The sequence below is a fragment of the Phalacrocorax carbo genome, chromosome 1 (genome assembly GCF_963921805.1).
Source record: "Phalacrocorax carbo chromosome 1, bPhaCar2.1, whole genome shotgun sequence".
Taxonomy (NCBI): Eukaryota; Metazoa; Chordata; class Aves; order Suliformes; family Phalacrocoracidae; genus Phalacrocorax; species Phalacrocorax carbo.
In genome coordinates this window covers 172989143-173012716 of record NC_087513.1, presented here as the reverse complement: position 1 = coordinate 173012716, position 23574 = coordinate 172989143, and the positions used below count along the sequence as shown (strand labels likewise).

The 23574-nt window shown below is 41.7% G+C and overlaps 1 protein-coding gene across 10 annotated transcripts in view; it reads right to left on the bottom strand.

Annotated features, from left to right (window-relative positions):
- KLF12 (KLF transcription factor 12) overlaps nt 1–23574 on the bottom strand; it is a 251827-nt gene that overhangs the window by 59193 nt on the left and 169060 nt on the right. For 8 of the 10 annotated variants that reach the window (XM_064440736.1, XM_064440737.1, XM_064440733.1 and 5 more), the window contains 2 exons: nt 21109–21244; nt 8153–8212 (listed from right to left, as the gene is read on the bottom strand). In XM_064440736.1, the coding sequence (XP_064296806.1) occupies nt 8153–8212; nt 21109–21244 (196 nt within the window). The remainder of the gene's footprint in view (nt 1–8152; nt 8213–21108; nt 21245–23574) is intronic. The other 2 variants (XM_064440741.1, XM_064440743.1) reach the window with 1 other exon arrangement.

The window sequence follows — 23574 nt, the reverse complement described above, 5'->3', positions numbered from 1 at the left end:
CAAAAAAAACCCCAACCAAAAACAAAACACCCCCCCCAACCATTAAAAAAAGAAGCTTTTTTCCTGCTCTTTTTCTCTTTTCATATTCAGCACAGCAAAAACATCAGGAGAGTTCTTCTCCAGACAAACACCTGCCAAGAGGGAGAAATAACTACCTTGTTCCTGCTCCTGCTGGGGATGTCGGATGTTTCCATCTCCCACATCAGAGATGTCAAAGGGATATTCAGGTATGTGGCAGAAATGATCTGCCTTTTTCAGACTGGCTGCTCCCTGTACAGGTGACACAGGAGCTGTTCAAAGATATGTGTCGGGAATTCCCTTCTCCCATAACAACAGTGCTCAGCAAAACCTTTTACTTGGTATTTGGGTGAGCTGCAATGTGGTGCAGCAGAAGCATTAAGCACCACTCGCCTCTCATTTTGTTCTTTTGGGCAGAAAAGCAGCTAAGTAGCCCAATAGAAAAGGTAACCATCACTAACAGTATTTAAAATAGATGAATGCTGCCTTTTAAATGATAAAAATACAAGCTAATTACACATTGCATTTCCAGACATAACTAGTTTCTTACAAGTGCTTGGAATCCACGTTTACTTGAAGCAGTAACCAGCCTAACATCCAATGTTTCTCATAAAATTTCTCTGGACCCTTGTGTTCCGTGACACCATAAATGCATACTCTCTCAAATAGCCTACTAGGCTTTAAATGAGCTTTTAAGAGGTTTTTTTTGACCAATAATTTTTAGAAACAATAACAATAAAAGCGGGAAAAACCTTATTCTTAAAAGGAAGTTTTTTCCCTCTCCGAGAGCAATGGAATGGGTCCCCAGAGCTTACTCCTTCCTGAGAAAACACTTCATGAATAATCAATGCACAGTCCAATTCCTCAACAAGCACCAAGACTTCAAACACACCCAGTATTCAGCAGTCTCCGTGACTTTGGCCTTTAAACTGCAACACTTTTTGCCTTGCCTTCCCTAGTTTCCCAAGCTTCCTTTATTTCTGTTCTTTCTAGCAACTAGGTAGGTAAGCAGAAGCAAAATTCGAGCAGTGGGAGCAAGCTGGGGCTAATTTGCACCTTATGAATTATTCAGGCCCTCCTGATTCCTGCACCTGCACCGAGGCAGGAAGCTTGCAAGGAATAGTCATTACTCTTCTCCAGGGTTCGCACAAGCTGGGTTACTGCTCAGACACTTTGCTCTATAACTCGGGGCTTCAGGTCTTGTATTAAGCAGTGGAAGTGGGGGAAAAAAAATAGCCTCACATTGTCACACACACCCCCACCCCTGGTGCCCCAAACCCAGGATAATCATTCAAACCTTTCTGAGACAAACAAATTGTAGTTTGTATCAGTCTGCTGAATTCATCTCATATATGGTAATCCGGATCAGAGCATCAGCAGAGAAAAAACGAATGTGTGCATGAGCTGGTCTCATCAGATATTTACTCAGCTGCGTTAGACTCCACCTTTAAACTTCTCCCTTACTCAGTAGGGAGTATTTCACGTGCATCAAGTATTTCACACGCTAACTTGATCATTAAGGCATCCTTCACCACAGATACAACACAAATAAATTCTCTCTGGCATTTTGGTTAACATTAGGGGTACTAACAGCTTAGTACTACTGGAAGAGCCTGCATCGTGCTTTCAACAGGATGGATTTAACAAGCGAATAGGTCTTTTCCATCTTCATCTACTATTACCTTGGTCAAGAGACCGTGCGCCCAACTGCAAATCCAGGTATGACCCACAAATCTGGACAGCCATTAGCAACATTTGCAGAGAGTGGATACAAACCAATTAACTCTATGAACGTTTTAAGATAACAATATTTTTTGAGTTGCTATGCTAAGGCAAAAAGATCAAAAAGTAAATTTAAAGCAGCAAACACCATCTTTACTGTATCTCATGTCCACAGCTGTACTGAGTATCTTTGGGTCTGTCCTTTATTAACATGCCATAACCAACAAGTCCTCCAGTTAAAAGATCGTCTCATTAATCCCAACGAGCTAAGCATCATGTTTTGATTGATTCAGTAAAACAGATCTGTGGCAACTGATAATGAAACCTCTTTAATCCCCTCTTCCAAAATAACGAGTCAAACACAAGTGTTAAGCATTCAGAAAGGTACAGTCAATCCTTATCAAATCTTCACTCTTCCTCTTTCTATGCCTAGGAAGTTAATTCGTTTTCCTTTCAATGCAGAATGCACAGTTGGTCCTATGCTGCTTTTATCTCATTCCTATCCAATAATAGGTACTCTGGCTCTTTTTTAAGATATTTTAATCAGGCATGTAAACACATTTTATTCTTTGATGCTCTTTCATTCAGCATCATTAATCCCCAGCATGAAATCAATAGACTTAAAACATTTAATCACGTCAAAATGCAACATACAAATCCACAAATGACTTTAGCTCATCCCACACACTGAATAGCTTGCATTTGGAAACTATGCCTTCTTTTTGCCATGGGAATCAGCAAACCCTCATCTTTCATTGAAGTAAACAGATTCTCCCTCCAAGTATCTGCCATTAGGCAAAAAAAAAGATGATGATAAACAAAACATGGGATTTTCTGTTTGCTCTGTCATCTGTTCTCATCCTTTGCGGTCACATTGGCCTTATGAGAAATACTTACACTTGTTTGTTTTACTGCAACCTCTTGACAGTATACAAGTTTTAAAAAGTTTAAAAATAATTACAGTTACTGGGTTACAGAATGTACTGGAGGTGCAAGGGAAGGGAAAATCATCTTTGCAGTTGTTCATTTTCCTTTTTTAACGGCGCACATTGTTTCTCTGCTTGAAAAGAATGCATGAGGGACAACAATCATAGTTGCTTTTTTTTTTAAAAAAAAGCCAACAATTTTCTCTACCTTACATATGATTTCCAAATCCACTGAGACATGGAAAGTGACAAGAATGTCTTCAACTGGGCAAAAATTGTGGCTGAGATATAAAAATTAAGGACAGCCAGATCCATCCTTTGATAGGCAACAGGTCAGGAACAGATGAACAGGGAAAAAGGAATATTTTAGATAATGGAATAACATCTTTAATTCTACTACATTAAAAAGCACTGAAAGCTTGCCATTTGAAAGGAGAAAATATAGTTTGGAAAGTGAAATATGGGAGAAGTGTGTAAACTGGCATGCTGAGACCCTAATTTGAGAGGCAGGCACCCAAAAGCCTTCCTAGGTCCATGACTGCATTCCCACCCACTGTTCCATGAACAGTCCTACCCAGCATGTCCCTAAACTCATGAGGTCCTTCACTCTTAAGCTGGAGCTTCTTCAGGCACTGTGAGGCTGAAAGGTTGGGTAGAAAAGGGGATTCGGCTCCATACCAGAAATCTGGACACTCAGCTATGAGAGGGGAAGCGGGAAAGCTCTATTTCAGTATCCATAGCTGTTTCTGGCTTAATGTTGCTCCAGGGAACACAGCCTACAGTCCCAGTCCTGTCCTTGCTCAGGTAGGATTCAGGCTCTTCTTACCTACTCTCCTTCCTGTCCTGTGACTTCTGTGCTCCTGTCTATACAATGGCCCATATTCAGCAAGAAGCAAAATGAAAGACTCCACTGCTCCCCAAGTATTTAATGTGATTAGGCCTGTGCTAAGGATCCTAATCAGTAAAACACCTCTGCGATGCTTGTGCTGAGAACCTAAAACACAGATCTCCTACTTCATTGACAAGCTAGTTAACAAAGCTCTCCTGCAAAAGGTGGGAATCACAGAATGACAGAATGGCGGGGGTTGGAAGGTACCTCTGGAAATCATCTTGTCCAACCCCCCTGCTTGAGCAGGGACATCTAGAGCAGGGGGCACAGGACCATGTCCAGGCAGGTTTTGAATGTCTCCAGGGAAGGAGACTCCACAGCCTCCCTGGGCAGCCTGTGCCACTGCTCTGGCACCCTCACAGGAAAGAAGTGTTTTCTCATGTTTAGGTGGAACTTCCTGTGTTCCAACTTGTGCCCATTGCCCCTTGGCCTGTCACTGGGCACCACTGTAAAGAGTCCAGTCCCATCATCCTGACACCCACCCTTTAGATATAGAATATTGCTGTTGCTGCTGCCAGCTTGTTTTTGAAAAGAATCATCCCTGCTCCGTTATCATCCAGAAGGGCCTGTGCGGACTACCTCTGAGTGAAACAGATGCTTTTAGTTCCTACTGGTTCCCTATATAGTCCATAAAGACTTATCTAATGTAACTGGGCTGTATTCCTATGGAAGCACTTAACGTTCCCTAGGCAGTCAGCAAAGATGAGTATACACCTAAACTAGATGGGCAGGGTCTCCTTTTTCTTGCTCCTGAGACACACAGCTCTCTCCAGTGATTATAATGGGGAATTCAGGTGGTTTTCCTCAGAGGTCAGATCACCCTACAAAGCTTAACCTTAACATACAGGTGGAAGTTTGTGTCCAAGTGAGGCACAAGTACTATCTCAAGTGTTAAAGAAATTTTGTGAGTGTGTCGTAGGGATAGTGCTGCCTCCAGCGTAGCACAACGTACTCTCACTACAGCTGAGTGAGGGAATGAAAATTTCATAGCAGGTATGACTAATCTGTATTTTACTGTAGGTATCCAGAGTCTTAGTGATTTTGCAGTTTCTCCCACTGAAAGTAATGTTTATGCACTGAGCTGCATGGAGGAAAAGGCATAGGCTAGGGAATAACTTCAAATGCTTTGGCTATCCTAGATGCATTAATTTTTCATTACCTCATTTATGAAAAAAAAAAAAAAAACCAAACCCCCAAAACCTGAGGTAAAACTAAAGTACGTAATGAGGACATTCCAAATCAAGCAGAGAGAAGATCAAGCATTTTCTTCTGGCAGCGCTTTTAATTATTACAAGTAATGTCCTATTTATTATCATCATTATTCTTTATCCTTTTTCTTTAAAAATTATCCAGATTGTCTCCCCAAATGTGTATTTTTTTCTGTTTGACAGAGGCTAGATTCACTCATGGTTGAAAGCAATCAAAGTTTAGACATAAAAATTTTTTTAAAGCCTGTGCTCTGTAGTTACAATTTGCTTCCAGAGATGAATTGCAAGTACAGACTTGGCCTTTACATTCCTACTGGCTGAATGGGAATCCTAACAAGTGAAACAGTGTACTCTGCAATGCTTATTTTCTTTTTGAACTGGTGACAAATGAGAACTACTGCTTTGAGTTAAGTCTTACAAATGGCAGGAATAAAACAGAACAGTGCAAACGTTCGTCTTTGAATAGTGGACAGTCAAAGTAAACTAAGGTGAAAATGGTGTCCGGCAGGCTAATTCAGATCAGGAAAGTCATTCAGCTCCATAGCAGCTTGACCCTAACATTGCGCCAGAGGCAGGGCTACAGCTGCCAGCTAAACAGCTAGCCAAGAAGCTAGCAGAGGTGCAAGCCAAGAAGCCAGCCATGAACCCACGTGCCAATGCAGGAAAGCTCTATTCCAGAATTTGGCATCTGGGTCCTCCAGCTGCCAAACATCTCCCATCTGGCCAAGCCTGTGGAAGGAGGTGTTAAAAAGAAGAACAGGGGTAAATTATACAAGAGCAAAAGCAGTACAGTTCGCGAGACACCAAGGACGAAGAGACACGTTGTGCCCGCCAACATCTGAAGCTCACATATAATATCACTCTGTCACCAGTGAAATGGTGGATCAGGGCACTTCTGGATCAGGGGAGTATGGACGAAACGCTCAACATTTTGCAGGAAAAGAACAGTTGCACATGTATGAACTGGAGCAACGGTCCCAGCCTGTGGCCATCCACGGAGGTCAGCAGATGCAGAACATTTGTGTGGGACTGGTTTTGAGTAAACCTTACGGCTTTTAGTAGATTTCATGATCCCAAGAGAAAAAAAAGGGAAAGGAGCCAACAAAAAAGGTTTCTCCACACTTTGTGATCCATTCTGTTCCCCCGCCACCACAAAGAAAATCAAGTATCTAAGAACATTTCTGTACTTTCATAACTAGAATACCACAATTTTGAGTGTAATTTTATGGAAGAATACCTTCACTGAAATTTAATGGGAAAAGATAACTTTAGTAGTACAAAATTGAGAAAAACCCCCAAACTGGGTAGGCATGAAATTTCATTCAAATAAAATATGTACACTCACATAGCTGTATTTAATTGTAGCAGAATTCACTTCTTTCAAGCAGTTACTGTTCTGCAATAGCGCTGTACTCCAAGGGGCAAGACCAGCTGTGAGGAATACTTCTAGCAGTGTGAGCAGTTTTAAGAGCATCATAAGAATTCATACTTTCAAATGATACACTGACTTAAATATTCATCTCATTGGCCTCATTTCCATGTTTCACTCTACAGACAGGTCCACATGGTCTAAACAAGGTTTGACAGATGTGGCTTTCTTGAACAATTTGTTCTTTTATTTTAAAAAGACATAGAAGACCCTGTATCTCTCTTCTAAGTTTCTGGTTTTATTAGCAGCTATTTGCCTCACCAAAATATTGCATTTCAGTCTCGTCTCACTCCAGTCGGAGCCACAAACTTTCAGTGGTTTAGAACTGGTACATAAGATGACTTACGCCATCTTCATCTCCATCTAACCATGCATGTTGTTCAGTACGATCTCATATTCATTGTTATGGTATGCATAAACTTTACATGTAAGTTCATGCACAATTTTTTTAACAAAATATTGACAACATTAAAAAAAAAGATAAAAAAACCTGACAACAGAAGCCTCCCTCTTGAAAATTCTTCCTGTAGAATAGAAGCTAATATAATTGGTGATTATATAGAATATTATGGCTAATTTCAGCTAAAGGAGCCTGCATTCAAAATCGAATCTGAAATATAAATTTCTTTTAGAAACACAACATTTTGGGAGACTAGTAGGCTCTTCAAAATAATTTCTGAAGTTGCACTGATCATTTCAATCAGATCAAAGAAAATTCTATGGATCTTTTCAAAAGTAAACTCATCATCTCAATTTCATACCCGAGGAAAATTTAGAAGTATTGTATTGGCTGTTCCAGAGAACTTCCTGCTGCTGCTACTTTGAAAATGTTTGAGTAATAAGATCCTGCAAATTTTTAATATAAATATACCAGGTGTAATGCAATTAACTGCAAATTGGAGATAGGAGTAGATTTGAGGAACGATTTCTGTATTTGACTACTCATTAGCAATTTGAAACTGTAATTGCTCTTAAACATGCCATCTTCTTAATTTTATTATGAAGCTTAGCTCTACTTAGAAATGTGAAGATTTAGATTTATTCTGCAGCTTATTTGCTTATACTGAATGTGTGAAGTTGCTTTTCCTTCTGTACTCCACAGACAGAGGGCCCACGGATTACTAAGAGTAGGTAAGCAGTGAGTTGATGGGTTTACACTCATCACACGATAAACACGACTCCAAAGGAATATTTTTAGGGGCCCACAAAACAAACAAAGGAAGGGGGGAGGACGAACAAGCAAGCTAGCACACTGAGAGTGGACATTTCATTGCACGTTATTTTAAAACCCAATAAAACAAGAGCAACAAATCCAACAAAAACAGGAACCCTATCAGCGTTGGTACATCCCTTCTGTCATATGACATCATTCCTACTTGGGCAAGTGAGGTGAACCTGAGGCACCTTATACCATCACAACGCTCGCTGAAACCTCCCAGTCACCCCCACCACTGGATATCAACTTTGCACTCTAAAGCAGGGCATCTGCTAGGTGCATTACACAGTCAGGTTTTAAAATTTCAGCCTCTGTGAAAAAAAAGCAAGGAGATGTTTGCAAAGACTCTTCCTACATTTTACAGCTTTGCTTGTTGACTGTTTCATGGTAACTGGCAATGACCCATCATGAGCTATGTTGATTCCCATTAACTTTGTTACTCAATTTCAGTAAACTATTTTGAACATTTTATACCACATTACCAGACAGGATTTTTTTCCCTATTCTTGCATTTTAGTCATTGGGATTTGGGAAAAAAAAGAAATACAGCTTTCCCATGATGCACGCCCCCCCATTCCCAGCCCCCAAATATAAAAAGCAACAGCAAAAATCAACTTTGGACCTTGCCCAACCCCGCATATCCCCAGCCATGACATAAAGAGGGAAAGAAAGCTGAAAAGCACTGCTACTAGACTTTGTCAATAAAACAGAACATTATATAATACACAATAAAATGCTTCATACCTGGAGTTGAAAAAACGAAAAGGGTTAACAGCTGACCTGGCACAGCCCCACATGCTCTCTCTGGAAATTGAACACAGACAATTAGGAATTTTAAGTTACCCCAAACAATTGCAGGGGACTTAGACAAGCTTGAGGAACACTTACTGCAAAGTAAGCACCTAGCCTCAGTGTGGCAGGGACTTTAGGATTAAATTCACTTGAAACTCCTTCTTTAACTGGAATTGCCCTGTAGAGGTCCCAACTAATGCTAAGCAAGTCGTTAGGAGCTCTGCCATTAATTTGCATGGGAGCAGAGTCAAAGCTTAAGGGCCCAGATGTCACTTAATGGCAATTCTGGATCATGGTGGATCGTATTTTCTCATTAAAAAATAATCAGTGACCACGAGGAAAATATTAATGAGAATCTAGAGCAGGCAGACATTGCACGAAGAGGAAATAGAGGCTGGAACAAACGTCCGCTCCCAGAATTCTGCTGCTTAAGTAATATTATTCCCAACGCATCACTGAAAAACCAAGCCTTTAACGCTTTTTACTTAAAACTGAGACTCCAGGGAAAATAGATAATCTTCTAGAACATTATTTGGAATATTGAATAACACAAATATACGATGTCATAGCTGTATAAACTTCTATGTTGGGATTTGGACTATGTGGAACGCTCCTTTTCACTGACAAATTCTGATCTACTGCATGTGCTCAAACAAGAAGCATCATACAGCTGGCTTGTGGAAACAGTTCCACCACGTTAGGGACAAAAAAAAAAAAAAAAAAAAAGGAAAAACCTGTAGAAAGCCAAATCCATGAATAACCCCCTTCAGTCCTTCTCTCTGTGGTTTAGACCTCAAATGTACCATGAAATTAGTCTGAGGCCAACGCCCAAGAAACTAGCAAAAATATTAGAATAACATCATGAATCATAAAAATGTTCTAGCACACTAGCAGTTGAAGGCATTTGCACTGGAAACATTTTGGATCCTTTATAAAGCTCAATTAAAATGGCCAGGTTGGCACAGTAATTGTTTAAAGTCAAAAGGAAACTTTCAAAGTTTCATATTATATTTCAAATTTATATTTCAAATTTATATAATCGAACTTTCCATTGGCCCTTGGAAACCTACAAATAATCTATTTTCTCCCAAGATTTTGCACTGCATCTTTTGAACCTCTCAAATTTCCTTGCTTCAAGTGTACAGTAAATATTGGTCGTCTTTACTGTTTGCTTGATTTTGACATTTGTTAAATGTTAAGTTTCTGATCATGACAGAAATCTGCTAGCAAGATGAAAAAATGATGTAAAGAATGGTCAAAGTTGAAGTTATTAGCTCTCTCACAGCTTGACATTGTTTTTTTCCACCCTCTTTTTCCACTCTCTGTGTACAGTTTCTTCCATCTTCAGAAACGTATCTCAGGTACCTGTCCCATGGTATCACTAGGTACGGATTTTATTTCAGTTGTGTCAGTACCTAATCAAAGGGCACTGGGACAAAATCTCCCCTACCCCGATAGCCCTCAACCGAAATCATTATGCACTGGAAAAATGGTAACTGGAAACCATAACACTGACCATTCTCATCCATGTCAATTAATTTATAATAATCTCTGTGTCTTATTGAAAGAATATTTATTCCTACAGCTGATACAAACAGCAATACATTACCCAGAAGTCATCAGTCTAATTTTTGTGCACTTCTTTTCATAAAGGTCCTTTTTTAACAGCTAAGCAATAGGGCAGGCAAAATACAGTTGGTAAGGATGATGAGTATTTGCATGCTGAATTTCTGTCAGTGGGAAATTTAGCAGACAACTAGCTCTGGTTAGAACCTACAGTATCCAGGCACTGAAGCAAAAGACACCCAGACATCCTCCAACTAACCTCACAGACGCCTAAAACTCACTATATTCCTCTCTGTTTGGCCTGGCCAAACAGCCAAATGGCTGTGGCCTCCCACCCAGCCTCTGCTCTGATCCAGGAACCATGGGGAGAAATGCCCAACACTTGCCTCTGGAGCCTGAACCTTACCTGTGCTATGCAAATAGCTAAACCACACCTGACAACATGGATCCAGCATAAAAGGGATCTGTAAGACTCACTTCACAGTATAAAAAATACAAGTGTAGGAGGAAAAAGAAGAGGAAAAGGATGTTGTAGGACCATTCCTGGATTTTGCATCCTAGCCCTGCATTCCAGAATTGGCAAACGTAGGTATCTGGCTTCCTGAGTCAGTGCTCTAACCACTAGGTTTTTATGCCAGACATAGGTGGCTGCACCACTGCTGCTGCTGGCCATCATGTTTTTAAACAGAGTGAAGGCTGGTAGGAAAAGGACAGCATTTTCTGCATTTTAAAACAAGCAGAAATAGGTAAGCTCAGAATAAAGTACTTGATCTCTTATTTTCACAGAATCATAGAATGGTGGGGGTTGCAAGGGACCTCTGGAGATCATCTTGTCCAACCCCTCTGCTTGAGCAGGGACACCTACAGCACGGGGCACAGGACCACATCCGTCTCTCCAGGGAAGGCGACTCCGCAGCCTGCCTGGGCAGCCTGTTCCACTGCTCTGTCAGCCTCCACAATGGGAAGTTGGGACCATAAGCTTTTTTTGTGTGTTGTGGGTTTTGTTTTTTTTTTTCCCCCAAACTGTATTTTAATGAACAACACCTGTCAGAAGCCCAAGCTCCAAAAAAAGTAGAGATGACTCATAGCCAAGTACCTAGGAGGTAAGTGGCGCGGGCTCTAGGAAGCTGGTTGTTCTGCCTGTTGAACTTCAGAGCATTTAACTGTGTTGACCATATTGTGAGAGCGTTGATGCCTTGTGTAGGTGCTCTGAAATGCTGCTGGAGCCAGTTATCTATTTCATAACCTCACAACGCTGCCACCAGACCTCCCCCAAAGCAGGCAAACTGCACCTCATCTCAAGTGCCTGTGCTGTTATGATCCATCTTGGTTCTGCAGGATGCTGCGAGCATATGGGGACAGCGGTACCTCTATGCCATGCAGTATATTGACAAGGATGTACCTGTTCCAGAACTGCATGTACTTGGTTAGTTCCTCTCAAGCAAGAGGAAAAACACTTTATTTTGAGTATGCTTTAGTAGTGGCTAAGAATCTCGGAAATGATGTGGTGTTACAGACAGCCAGTAGTTCAGAAGTGGACGTATCGAGTGCAATCAACCTGTTCAGCTGAGTAAGTAATTTTCAGCAAATAATTAATTTATTACACAACATTATCTTGTTACTCTGCTTTTGAAACTTTTACGACTGAGATTTTGATCATTATTCCAGTTCCTCCTGTGAACTTCTTTATAAATGGTTTGACTCTTTGGCCCTGATAAGCAACTGATCACAGAAATAGCAATGGCCATCAGTTCTTAGGAGAAACACCATGGTGACTTCTATGTGAAACCATCTGTCTGTCTGACAGCACTGTGTGCCCCTGATTTATCACGCAGTATCCCAGCCCTATGCTAAATACTGTATTTCTAATACAAATAATTGAGGGAGATATTTTGACAAGACTGAGATTCCTGCTGACTTTTAACGAGCACATAAATGCAAGCATTTCTTTTCGTGCCTGCTGGCAGCTTCTGCTCATTTCCAGGTTATTTCATTTTTCAGGCTCTGTTTAGCAGCGCTAGAGATTTCTGCCAGCAGCAGATACCATAGGCAGGCCTCAGGATGAGTACTTTTTAGGGCAGCCTCTGACCTCAGTACTTGCCAGCCTGCTCCACACTGCCTAAGCCTAGTGATACACGCTAGGCAAAAGTGTTTTGGCCGTTGCTGCCTCCTCTGATCCACCCTGGTCTCTTCCTTCTTTTCTGCCTGCGTCAGTTTTCATATTTCCTTGCACCGCTGTATGCTGTGGCACCTCAGTATACCCCAGAAGGATAAATAAATAAAAACGTGACCCAAAACTTCATTCTCGACACATCTTTTGTTTGTCATGGCTGTAATGATGAAGGTGCTTGGCTTGATTCTGAAACCTGTGACTATCATTACTTCTGACACACCTCAGGATTAGACGCTATTATCTCAGCCATTGCGTTGCTTTACTCCTTATTTCAGCCTTCAATTCCTTTCATTTTGGCTAAAGTAATTTCATATGTGTGGTGGCTTTAAGCTCCACTTATCCTTTTCTTGATGTGTCCAAAACAGTAACACTCATGTCTCCAGTCACATACACATGGAGGACAACACCCCCTTGGCACATGGGCTCAGGACAAAAAACCCTTCCATATCCATCATCCAAGAACTTCCTTTCATTCCTCCTTATCTCCAGCCTAAAAGGAACTTGCTGTGAGAAATGAGGTTGCAGTGGAGTCACTACTAGTGAAGGAGGATTGAAATAATAAAGGGCAAAACCTAGCATAATCTTTTCTCGTTTTGCAGGAAAAAGGAAAATGGCAGAAAAAAAAAGTGGGTGTTTTCTTTTTTTTTTTAAGATCCCTGTATTCACATCCTCACTCGATTATGCCTTGGCTAAACAATGTTCCCCTCTTAACAGTGCCCTCCTTTGCATGCAGTTTACATACCTGTGACCTACGCTACTTTTTTTTGTGTTTTTGCATGCATCGATCTAAACACTCGGGGAACATTTTTCCATAAATCAGTATAAGCACTGCTATTAAGATTTAATTGTGCTGCATGTTTGTCTGTCACAAAATCACAGGAACTGCTTTATGGAAAAGGAAAGATAAAAACTTATCTGATCTAGATAATGAAAAAAGAAGTAATTTTGGCTCAAGTGACAGCAGAGGACAATGCTCTTTCTTTTTCTTATCAGTAAGTCAAGGTAGCAGTTCACTGAGGTAGTTTTATTGTGGCTTTTTCTGGCAGTGTTCTTCTATCTAATCCGCACTGATGAGTATTTGCTACAGCTCTGAATTTCATAATGCACACAGCTCTGCCTCTGCTTTCCGTGCTGATTTAGAAAGAAAAAACAGAAAAAAGCTGAAAAAACAAATCACTGGGGAAACAGATGCCAAATAGGTGTATGAACTGCTAACTGGGTAGCAGTAATGCATAATGTTATTTATAATTCATTCTTCGGTGTCATGCTCTTCAAGCAATTACACAATGCCTGCCTCCCTATCAATAAAGTGCATTTCACATCTCTAGCCACTAACGACTCAAGCTTCACTCTAGAGCGACACATCGCAGTGGATTAAGCATGGGACTGGAAGGCAGACATTCCTGATCCCAGCTCATCCTCTGCTTTGCTGCATGGCCTTGAGCAAGTCACTAACCTGCGGATAATTATCAGATTTGAACACGCAGGGGACCTGTACAATTTAATTAGTTAATGTTTGCAAAGCACTCCAAAGATAAAAAGTGCTATATAAATTATAAACATATGCTATTGTTTGGGGCCAGTTTATTCCAACGCACATTTGTGTAAACATGTTTTGTAATGTAAAATCCCAATAACGGCAATGTTTGATAACTACCTTGAAATGACCGGCACTTCCTAGACAAAAATTTAAATTAATTTATATTTGAGGAGACAATCATACGAGACAATTCAATGTAGATACTGAACCGAAGCTGGGAAACAGTCTTTGAAAGTTTGCTTGTGACGGACAAAGGTAATGAAAGACACGTACAGGAAGGTATCTATGAACGCCTCAATGTTACAAATACCTCTCTTGCTGCACCGTGCCGGTCCCCAAAACAGCCTAAGTGTTGAGTTACTTTTTTTCTTTTTAGCATCCATACTTCTGTTACAGTTTTAAGATTAATTGCTAGTCCCAGTGAAGTTAATGGTAAAACTCCTCTGGACTTTAGCAAAACCAGGATTCCTTGGTTCTCCCACCTTACTGTCCATTTATTTTAAATATTTCTCTTAAAAGGAAAATATTACTCCTAGCAATGGTGTGATAAAATATGTATTGAAGAGCAATGTCTGGCACTTCAAAGTGGTTCAAAAGAAGAGAACAGACATCCTAATGGCAATGTGTCCTTGCTCTAGATTCATCTACTCAACAGTCACGGTAACCTACTATTATAGGGGAGATAGGAAAACATAATTTTGTGTACACCAAGCTAAAAGCACTTTTATTATCAAATTAGCTTTCTTCAGGGAACAATTTGACAATATCCCTATCTCCTAATACACTGTCATTTAAGCAATACCGTCCTTTCAAAGCAGGCAGCGATGTCAATTTCTTTGTAGAAGCTCCTTTTGATTTACAGTTGCCGTCTACCTGGCACTTGTTCCTAATGATCGCTGGCTGATGGGAAATCTGTTATCCTGGCAAGAGGCTCTGGGACATATATTGGCAAATTTCCACACCAAAAATCCTAGAATCTCTGTGCATGCACAGAATGGCATCCTTCGATTTTACTGCCCAACTGTCAAGTTATTAAACTTTTTTTTTTTACATATCACATATGCACCAAAAAGAAGAAAAAAAAAGAGAGAGAAAAAATAGAAAAGGAACCTTTTTAGAATAGTATAGGTCCATTTGGATTACTGAACCCAAAGGCTTATAGTTAGTGCCTAAAGAGCAATTCCCAAATTTATACAGGGCTTTCAAGCTCTTGCAGTAGAAATCCTTAGTACAGCTTTAGGTACATTCATTTTTATATACAAACAGAGGATGCTGAGAATTTAAATTCTACTGGAAGAAAGTTTGTAAAGTGCCATATAAATACACTGTAGAAAAAGTCAGTCCTTCTTTAGTGAGTTATCTGAACCGCATGTAGGTAGGAGAAATCACACCTACAGGAGTTGCATAGGCCCAAAGTTTAGATGCACTGGTTTAGTTTCTTCTTGAGTCACAGACTTCCAGCATGGCCTCAGAAAATCATGTAGAGGGGCATTTCTCATATGTAACTTCAGCAATGTTAAGGTTCATCACTCTCCCTAAGCCATTTGTCCAGGCTCCTTTATAAACATTAGAGAAGGCAGGCACCTCCAAAAGGTAGATGATCTCAACTGATGAGATGATTGCACCTAGAAATATGCACATCTCTCCATTGAAGAAATCGAAAATACTTGAGCCTAACTTTTAGATAGATTACATTGTGAGAGGTGAACCTTGCTGCAAGGTTATGTCCAAACTGGACAGTCCAGTACTGCCCAGAGGTTCCCTAAGCTAGCCAAGACACAGCACACCCCTGCAGCTCAATGGTGCCCTTGGGTCATTTGCCAGCTTTTACCCAGCAACATTTTTCACTGCAGAAACCTCTTTTCTGCCACAGGATACCTATCTGAGACAGTTGACAAAAAATAAAATGAAACTAGAACAGAAACATACCTGAAATAATGACACAGTGGGGGCAACAACATAATATAGATGATTGCCTGCCTTACAGGGCTCTATGTCACCAGAGTCTTTCACTTGCGTATCTGCATACACACCTCTCTATTAACGTTTAGTAAGTCAGTTCAGTTTGTAGAACGACTCTTGAGGAGGCTGAGGAGAAGCCCCACAGCATAACAGCCTGTGGGGAGGTGGGAGACCCACGGGCAGTTTTGCTTTCTGAGTTTGGGGTCCAATCTCCCCCCAGGAATGTTGCAGCAACCGTGTGATCATCTGCTCTAAAGCCTTACTGCAATCGAAAAATGCATCCCAGACTTGGGAAATCTTCATGAGAACAGTAAAATTGAAACCGATGTATTCCCACGATTTTGCTTTAGACAAAATTAGCATTCTCCAGTGAAAAAAATGCTTTATTGAGAAATTCTGGACCAGCACTAGTCAGTTCTCCATCCGTAAAATCACCATCCAGTCATGTGCCAGTTTTGAAATGAGCATTTGTTCATGGAGGACGGATGTACCAGACGAGAGAGAAGCAAAGTTCACACAAGTTCTGCCAAAACACCCTTGCTGATGTTTCTTGGAGACTCAGGACAAAGTATTTTGTCTGTAACCAGAAGGAAAAACTGAGGTGAAAGTTCTCTATAATGAATAGCACAGTGGTAGTAATGACTGCAGCTGAAGATGGAAAACAGACAATATCAGTGTAGAAAATGAATGGCTGATGGGAACACAGTTATAAACCTCAAAAGAGATCAAAATCAACCACAGAAGTTGATTTACATCGAAGAAGAGGAGGGAGAAAAAAACCCAACATCTAAAGACAAAAAATCAGACTTGAAAATTACATACCAATTTAAGAGAGTACATTGGTTCTGTGGTTATGCTGTCTGACTGCTGTGTGTGGAATTTCTTTTTTCACTACTGCAGTATCCAAAACTATCTATCTTCCACTGTATTGCAATAATAAAAGCCAGCAGAATTTAAAAATAAAGTAAGATGATCACATTAGTATCAATGTATCAATCACATAACGTAGCCAAAGAGAATGGGACGTACGGTCAAAGCCTCTAATCTCATTTTCATACAAGCACTCCGTGGCACCCAGCTCAGCGCAAAGCAGAGTTCACGCTAAAGGTCACCACGGTCACATCCAAATGACAAATCGCATTTCTATGAATTAACTGCAGCTATAACTACAAGTATTGAGGATTTCCTTTCTGATTTTTCTGTCTCTCCATCACCCTGGAAAAACAACAAGCTACCTTAAACATCATCAGTTTATATGCACAGTCCATCTCCTCCTTGACATTATATAAAGAAAAAATGGTTTCGTCAAAGGGCTTCCCCCTTCACCCTCTAAGGAGAAAAGAAGTCGAGAGAGAGAAAGAGGAATTTGAGGATCTTTGGATTTTTACCAATAAACTGATCAAAAGTTCATATTAAAAATCATCTTCTGCCTCTCCTGCTTCTGCCCTCAGCTTCTGCAAGGTGGAGATCTTATGTTGTGTGTGTTCAGGGAAAGAGAGCTGCATGATGTAATGTAATGTATTTTACTGTGCAAGTGCGTAGGGAAAGGAGGAGATGAATGCCCTGTTCAGGGTTTGCATTACTATGTACCATGGAGACAGCTCCTGAGAACCGCTGCATCAGGGCTACCTAGGGATGGAAGGGCTGCCAGGCTGAGGGAACAGCATGCTGCCTCTGAGGGGAGCCCTTAAAAAGTTTTGCTGTTATTCCAGGGCTTGACTAATACCTTCTCTTCCCTTGGCTTCATAAAGATTTCCAGAGCATATCTGAGATTTGACCCTGAATATATGATGCTATTCATGTTGTGTAATAAGCATCAGTGGTGTCAGGCGTATAGAGGCAAATCTGCTCTTTGTTAGAGAGCTTCATGTCAAAACGAGTTTGTAAAACACGCTACAAATAGGATGAAATGCTGCTTGCAATGCAAAGCCTCCTGAAATCTACATATTGCTGCAATATTTATTATCAGCCAGAGCATATTATCTGAGATTAATAAATTATTCTTAGTCCATACTATGGTAAGGCATAGCAACTGCCATAAAGCAGCACTGCCACAGAAAGAAATTTCATCAAAGTACCCTTCTTGAAATAATGACTTTGTTTATCTATAACTTTACATTATTGATTGGGTTTGCCGAACTGAAGAGGGACTATGAAGTAATTCCAAAAGAACTACTGAGAAGTCTGGAAGCTCAGCCAATATAAAGCTAGCAGCAAGAAGGCAATTTCCCTGAGAAAAAAAATAGTCATACTTGGTCATTTTACAAATATGCAAGCAAATTACATTCTGTTTAAGTAAATAAGAACTCACGCCAAACATGTGGCTCAGTGTCTGACTGTCACAATTTTTACTGTAAAGAATTCTTTTCTTGTAAGACTATAGTGGACCTGAAACAAAGCAGCAACACAGAAGGATGCCTTCCAGTTTCAGAGGATGTGAAAAGCAAAGTTTTCATATGGGCATTCCAGACTGTCCGACGACCCAGCCACATAAGGGTAATTTCCAAGACAACAAGCTTAAAAACTGATATATGAAAAAAACCAACTGACTAGTTGATTTCCTCCAGTACGTGGTTAAAATCTTGGCATTGCTAACCCCACCTGGCAGATTTAGATCCAAGGGAAGATGTCAGAGCATTCAGTATCGTCCTGTCACTTCCAGCTTCTGGCACGCTGACTCCCCAGTCAGGCGCCGTAGATTGCCTTACCCTCACCTCACACCAGAGATCTGCAGTGCTGACACATGTGTCCCAGGCAGCTGTCTGCACCGCCTGCAGTCAATGGAGAGGAACAGGCGCTCATGAGCTTGACTCTCTCTCCCTAAATTAGACAGCTAGAATAGGTTGAAAGAATTACTGCCTGGACACACCAACTGCTCTCCAGCCCATACGCAGGGAGGTGAAATAACTGTCTCGGACGCAGACACCTACATTGCAGATGCCTAACTACGCAAGACAAAGCCTGAACGCCACAGACAACACACAGGGAAAGTCAGGAGCCTCAATAAAGCAATGCCCTACAGCCCCATACCTCGCGTGAGGGGCTGCACAGGACCAACCCACAGCAAATACCTACCACAGGCTATCTGAAATCCCTTTCAGCTCCTGGATAATAGGCAGCAATAGGCAAATATATACACATACATATACATATATATATATATATATATATATAATCCTTATGTAGGATAATTTAAAACATGTCTGAAAACCAACCAGAAAAAGGTCAACTGTTGTCTCGCACCTGCCAGCAGCATCTACAAACTAGGCTTGGTATTTTGTTTAAAAAAGACAATATTGCACAACAGCAATCCAGTATTGAAGGAAAGGATGCTGCCATCCCTTTGGAGGTGCCATGCTGTACTTCCCAGCCAGTACCCCACAAGGCAAGACTCTCTGTCAGGAAGAAGTTATTTTTCATTGTTAACTGTGTAACTACTCACAGGAAAGAGCTTACAAGCTCACTTAAGAAAGAACACACTCTATCAGACAGTATTCTAGACTCTGAGATCCAGCCTACCTCACTTAGGCACTTGGCTTTGACCTACGCTTTACTGCCTACTGAAGCAGTCTTTCTATGCGTGCCCCTGCGCTGCCCGGTTATTCAGCAGAACAGTAGGTGCCTTTCCACATCCTCAGAGGAAATTCCCATCTGCTAAGTTTAGACACTGAAATTGAGCACACAGGATCTCCCTTTGGAAGGCATCAAAGGCACTTTCCGCTCTGCAACAAGGGTATGTAGAATGTGGGCTTTTATTATCGGCGGACTGCTTTGCTAAATGTCTCATATTAAGGTACACGTTAGACTCCTAAATTAAGAATCGGGCCCGTCTTTAAGGTACTATATTAGAGACCAAGAAAGAAATGGATTGAGTGGAGTTGGTATGATGTGCTGACGTCTCTTTTCACTCAGCAGTGTTATGTGTAGTGTCTGTGACTGAGAATGAAGTAAAAAAGAAGACAAATTGCACATCACAGTCAAATTAGATTTTCCTAATGAGGCTTTTGAAATAAACTAACAGATTACTGTTTAAATAAAACCTGTAACAAGGATGAGTTGATATTATATTATTAAATTTCTTAATTTAATTCTTAAGCTCCAGAGCCAGCCAAGTAATATTCAACACATTTACCTTCACAAACTGTGGAATGCATTGTGGAAAAGCTAAAAAAGCTTTTCATGGTTTGACCAATTCCCTAAGTGTTCACGCAATATCAGTCACAGAGAATAGTATCTGCCTGCCAGTCATACATTAGAAGTATTTGCTAGCACCCCAAGCTTCCTCCTTTCATTAATTAGTCAGAACCATTTAATACAAAATCATGACGGTTTGTTTTATTTTTCTGCCTTATTATGTGTGCTTGCTATAAACTGAGAAAAAAAAAACCACTAAGCACTTCAGGGCTTGGCATTGTAACTAGCAAATTCAAAATATGTGTAAGGCCTGTCTATCAAGCAATAGCATCACTGGTGAAGAAACCTTCCCTTCCTTCATCACTGTCAGAAGGGGAGCATGCTAATAACAGTGAAAGCCAACACCTTGCCTTGCCCATAAAGAACTCCGTCTCTGCTCAGAGGGGAATATAGGTTTGAGGTTACTCTGCTTGACTAGAAAATAAATTACCACGTGTCTGGTGAAACCCCCCAAAAAGTAGTTCCCCCTCAAACACGGCTTGGTTTCCTCTAAACAAATAGGCCATTGCTTTGGAAACGTCAGCGCTTTTGGCCACTGATGGCCAGGAAAACAAAGCAAACCTGAGTACTTTTAGATAAGACGTTTAAAATGCATCTATAATAAATTATATAATAACAATGTCTACTGGCCTTTATTATATCCCTTCCTATTTAATAACATCCAGAATGCCCATATTTCGAACCTCTCAGATAAAGTAATGTGCTTTGTGGGTCTAGCACAGGCTTCAGTGCCTGGAGGCTCTAGTTCTATTTCCAGCTCTGCTTCAGACCTACAGGGTGACCTTTACGCATAACCTCATTTTCCTCACCTATAAAATGGGGATATTAATACTTATTTACCTCACAGTTGGTTCCCTTCCAGCTGCTACAGTGACTGAGCAAGCTCATGCATCTACAGAATTGCTAATGTTCATGATAAACTTTTTTTTAAACAAGCAATACAGATATTACATTAACAAATTATTTGTCTATCCAGTGAGCAAAAGTACACAGAAAAATAATAGCAATGGAAAAACTGTTCAAAGCCTCTCACTAATTTCCGTTCAGTGACACTGTCCTTCAGGAGAAATGTAGGTATTTTCCATCTGACAGCAACTAGAAGAAACTTCTTGATGCTGCTTTCAGTCAAGAAAAAATTTTGTGTTTTTTGAGTGAAAGCCTAACCTGGCCTCCCTTTGGAGAGGATATAAAAACACTGCAAGCTTTGCAAGTAAATAAAGGGGAAGAAACAATTTCAGTTCAAAACTTTACCTAATAATGAGGAGGGAGAGAAATAAAGGAAGAGAGAATCAGAGAGAGGAGAGATACAGCCACCTCTTCCTAAAGGGAACGAAGCTACACAGAAGAGATGCTGGCAGGTATGCCAGCCCGCAGCTGGGGGGACACCCTTGCGGTGCTGCTGAGGGCTGGTGCCTCCGTTGGCTGGGGAGCACCTCGGCAACACTCATCTCGCTCTGGGAATGCGATACTTACTCTTGTACTGCTCTGGCTATGGAGAGCGCTGTAGATCCAGTTTCATTAACGCTATCTAAGGTCACATTTGGCAGGTCGTCATCATCACTGTCACTTTTAATTTGTCTGGGAGATAGGCCTCGGGGGTCCATTTGTGCTGGAAAGAGACATATAATGGATTAATATGAGCGTACTGAAATTAAATCTCGTCCCAGAACAACATCAGGGCGCACAACACATCCGCTCGCTTGGGCCGAATGGCACCGCCTGTGCTCAGCTTCCCAAATCAGGAGATGGATTCGCAAAGGCATCTAGAGGTGCTACAGCTAGGTGCAAGCATTTCCAGCAGCATGCAGGCGTGCAAACACACACAGGCTAGCTACACCAACGCATTTGGCAGACCTGAAATAAAACCGCACATGTAATATTTGTCAAAAACTCAGTTTACCCTCAAGTTACTTATACTGAATGTATTCAGAAAGCAAAGAGAAAGGGCTATGCCCGCTTTGCACAACACAGCACACTCGAGAGTAAATTTTACAGCAAAATTTCAGGAACAATCTTTCATTTTGACTGTCCATCATGAGATACCAGGCTGGGACCCATGTCACTCCAGTTCACTATAAGTTAGGTGTCAAAAACTCCTCAGTTGTACTGACTTCTGGCTCAGTTCAACACCAGTGTCAACCTCTGAAGGAGCCTTCTCTCCACATTACAGGTGACCAAGCCTCTGCATATAACTTCACACAGGCAACTCACTGACCGGTGCCTGACGTCGGATAGGCTTAGGCAGATTTTTTTTAAGAGTCACAGTCTCACGCCTTACAAACAGCCAAAGATCAGGAATTGCAGGATTGTTTTGTCCATCCACAGCTTACAGTATCCATACTGTATGGCAATGCACTGGGTGCAGGTGCCCAGGTGCTGACAGCGGCGGGGGCTGCAGGGGTAGCCTCTGTGAGGAGCGGCCGGGGCTGCCCCGTGCCGGACACAGCCGGTTCCAGCCGGCCCCAACCCACCCACCGCAGGGCACGGCTGAGCCCCTCGGCCAAGGTGGTGGTGCCTCGGGGAAAATGTGCTTAAGAAAGGGCAAAAAAATGCCACGCAGGCAGAGCGAGAGAGAAAGCATGAGAAACAGCCCTGCAGACACTCAGGTGAGAGGGGATGGAGGGGAGGACATGCTGCCCCATGGTGAAGCAGAGATTCCGCTTCACCTGACGAGAACGTGGTGGAGCAGGGGAAGAGCATGAGGAGGAAGGAACACCAGAGAGGAGCTGTTATAGACTGACCACAGGTCCCACTCCCCATCCCCCTGAATGAAGGAGTGAAGGGGAGCCCAGGAAAAGGAGGGGTGTGTGTGTGGTTCTAATCTAATCTATTTTTAATTGGCAATAAATTAAACTACATTTCCACAAGTCGAGTCTGTTTTGCCTGTGATAGTAATTGGTGAGCAATCTCCCTTCCTTTACCTCAGCCCATGAGCTCTTCCACCTTATTTTCTCCCCCTGTCCCATTGAGGAGAGAGTGAGAGCAGCTGGGTGGGCATCTGGCAGCCTGCCAAGATCAACCCACCAGAGTTATGCTTTGTGCCAAAAAGAGATGGGAAAGGAAAGGAGAGCAGAAAGGCAGGCTACCCACCTTCCCTCTTATCCTGGCTGCTGCCCTCCAAAGGGACGTAAGCACAACCTGCATGTGGGCAGGGGGAGGAAGCCAAGAGGCAGGTGTGAAGGGGACTGTGAGGCACAAGTATGATCTGGGATAGTCCCGAGCGGACTTGGGGGTTGCTTGTGTCAGGGGACGGACCCTGAGACAAACTGCAGAGGAGACATTCCTCCTCACCCACGAAATACCACTTAGGATTAGTAAGTGCTGAGAGACACCAAAAGCAGCTGGAATAGAGAGCAAAACTGGAGTGATGCCTGACCCTGCAAGGGAGGAGCGAGAAGGGGAAGACAGGCAAAGAGATTTGTTTAAATATGCGTTTGCTTTGTTTGGCCAGGTGAAATAGGGGAATTCAAGATTATTTATTAAAAAAGCTAACTGCTGATTTTGCCAGCTTGTGCTCTCCTGTATTGCAGTGTCAGAGATAGGACAATTTCTGGGTCTTGCAACGTGCTTTTTAAGAAAGGTAGCTGTCATTCCTACTCAGCTCTGGCTAACCACAGCCCTGGACAACAGGTATCACCGGCTTCCTTTAGAGGTCAAGAACAGTCCAGTGGGCCTATGGCTAGACAGCAGCTCCAAAAGTCACAGCTAAATTTCCCTTTTTGCCATGTTTCTTATGTTCCCATGTTCACTAACTCTAGAAAAGGGACTGAGTTTCACTGGAGATACTGCAGATACTCCAGGAGCTGTGCAGCCATAAAAATAGCACTGATGGATAGGTGGGCTCCCGACCAAAGGAGTGATGACTCCAGGGAAAGTTGGTCTTAAATTTTAATTTGTGTCTTAGCTGTGAGCCACCTCTGAGTAAAAGAACAGTGAGTG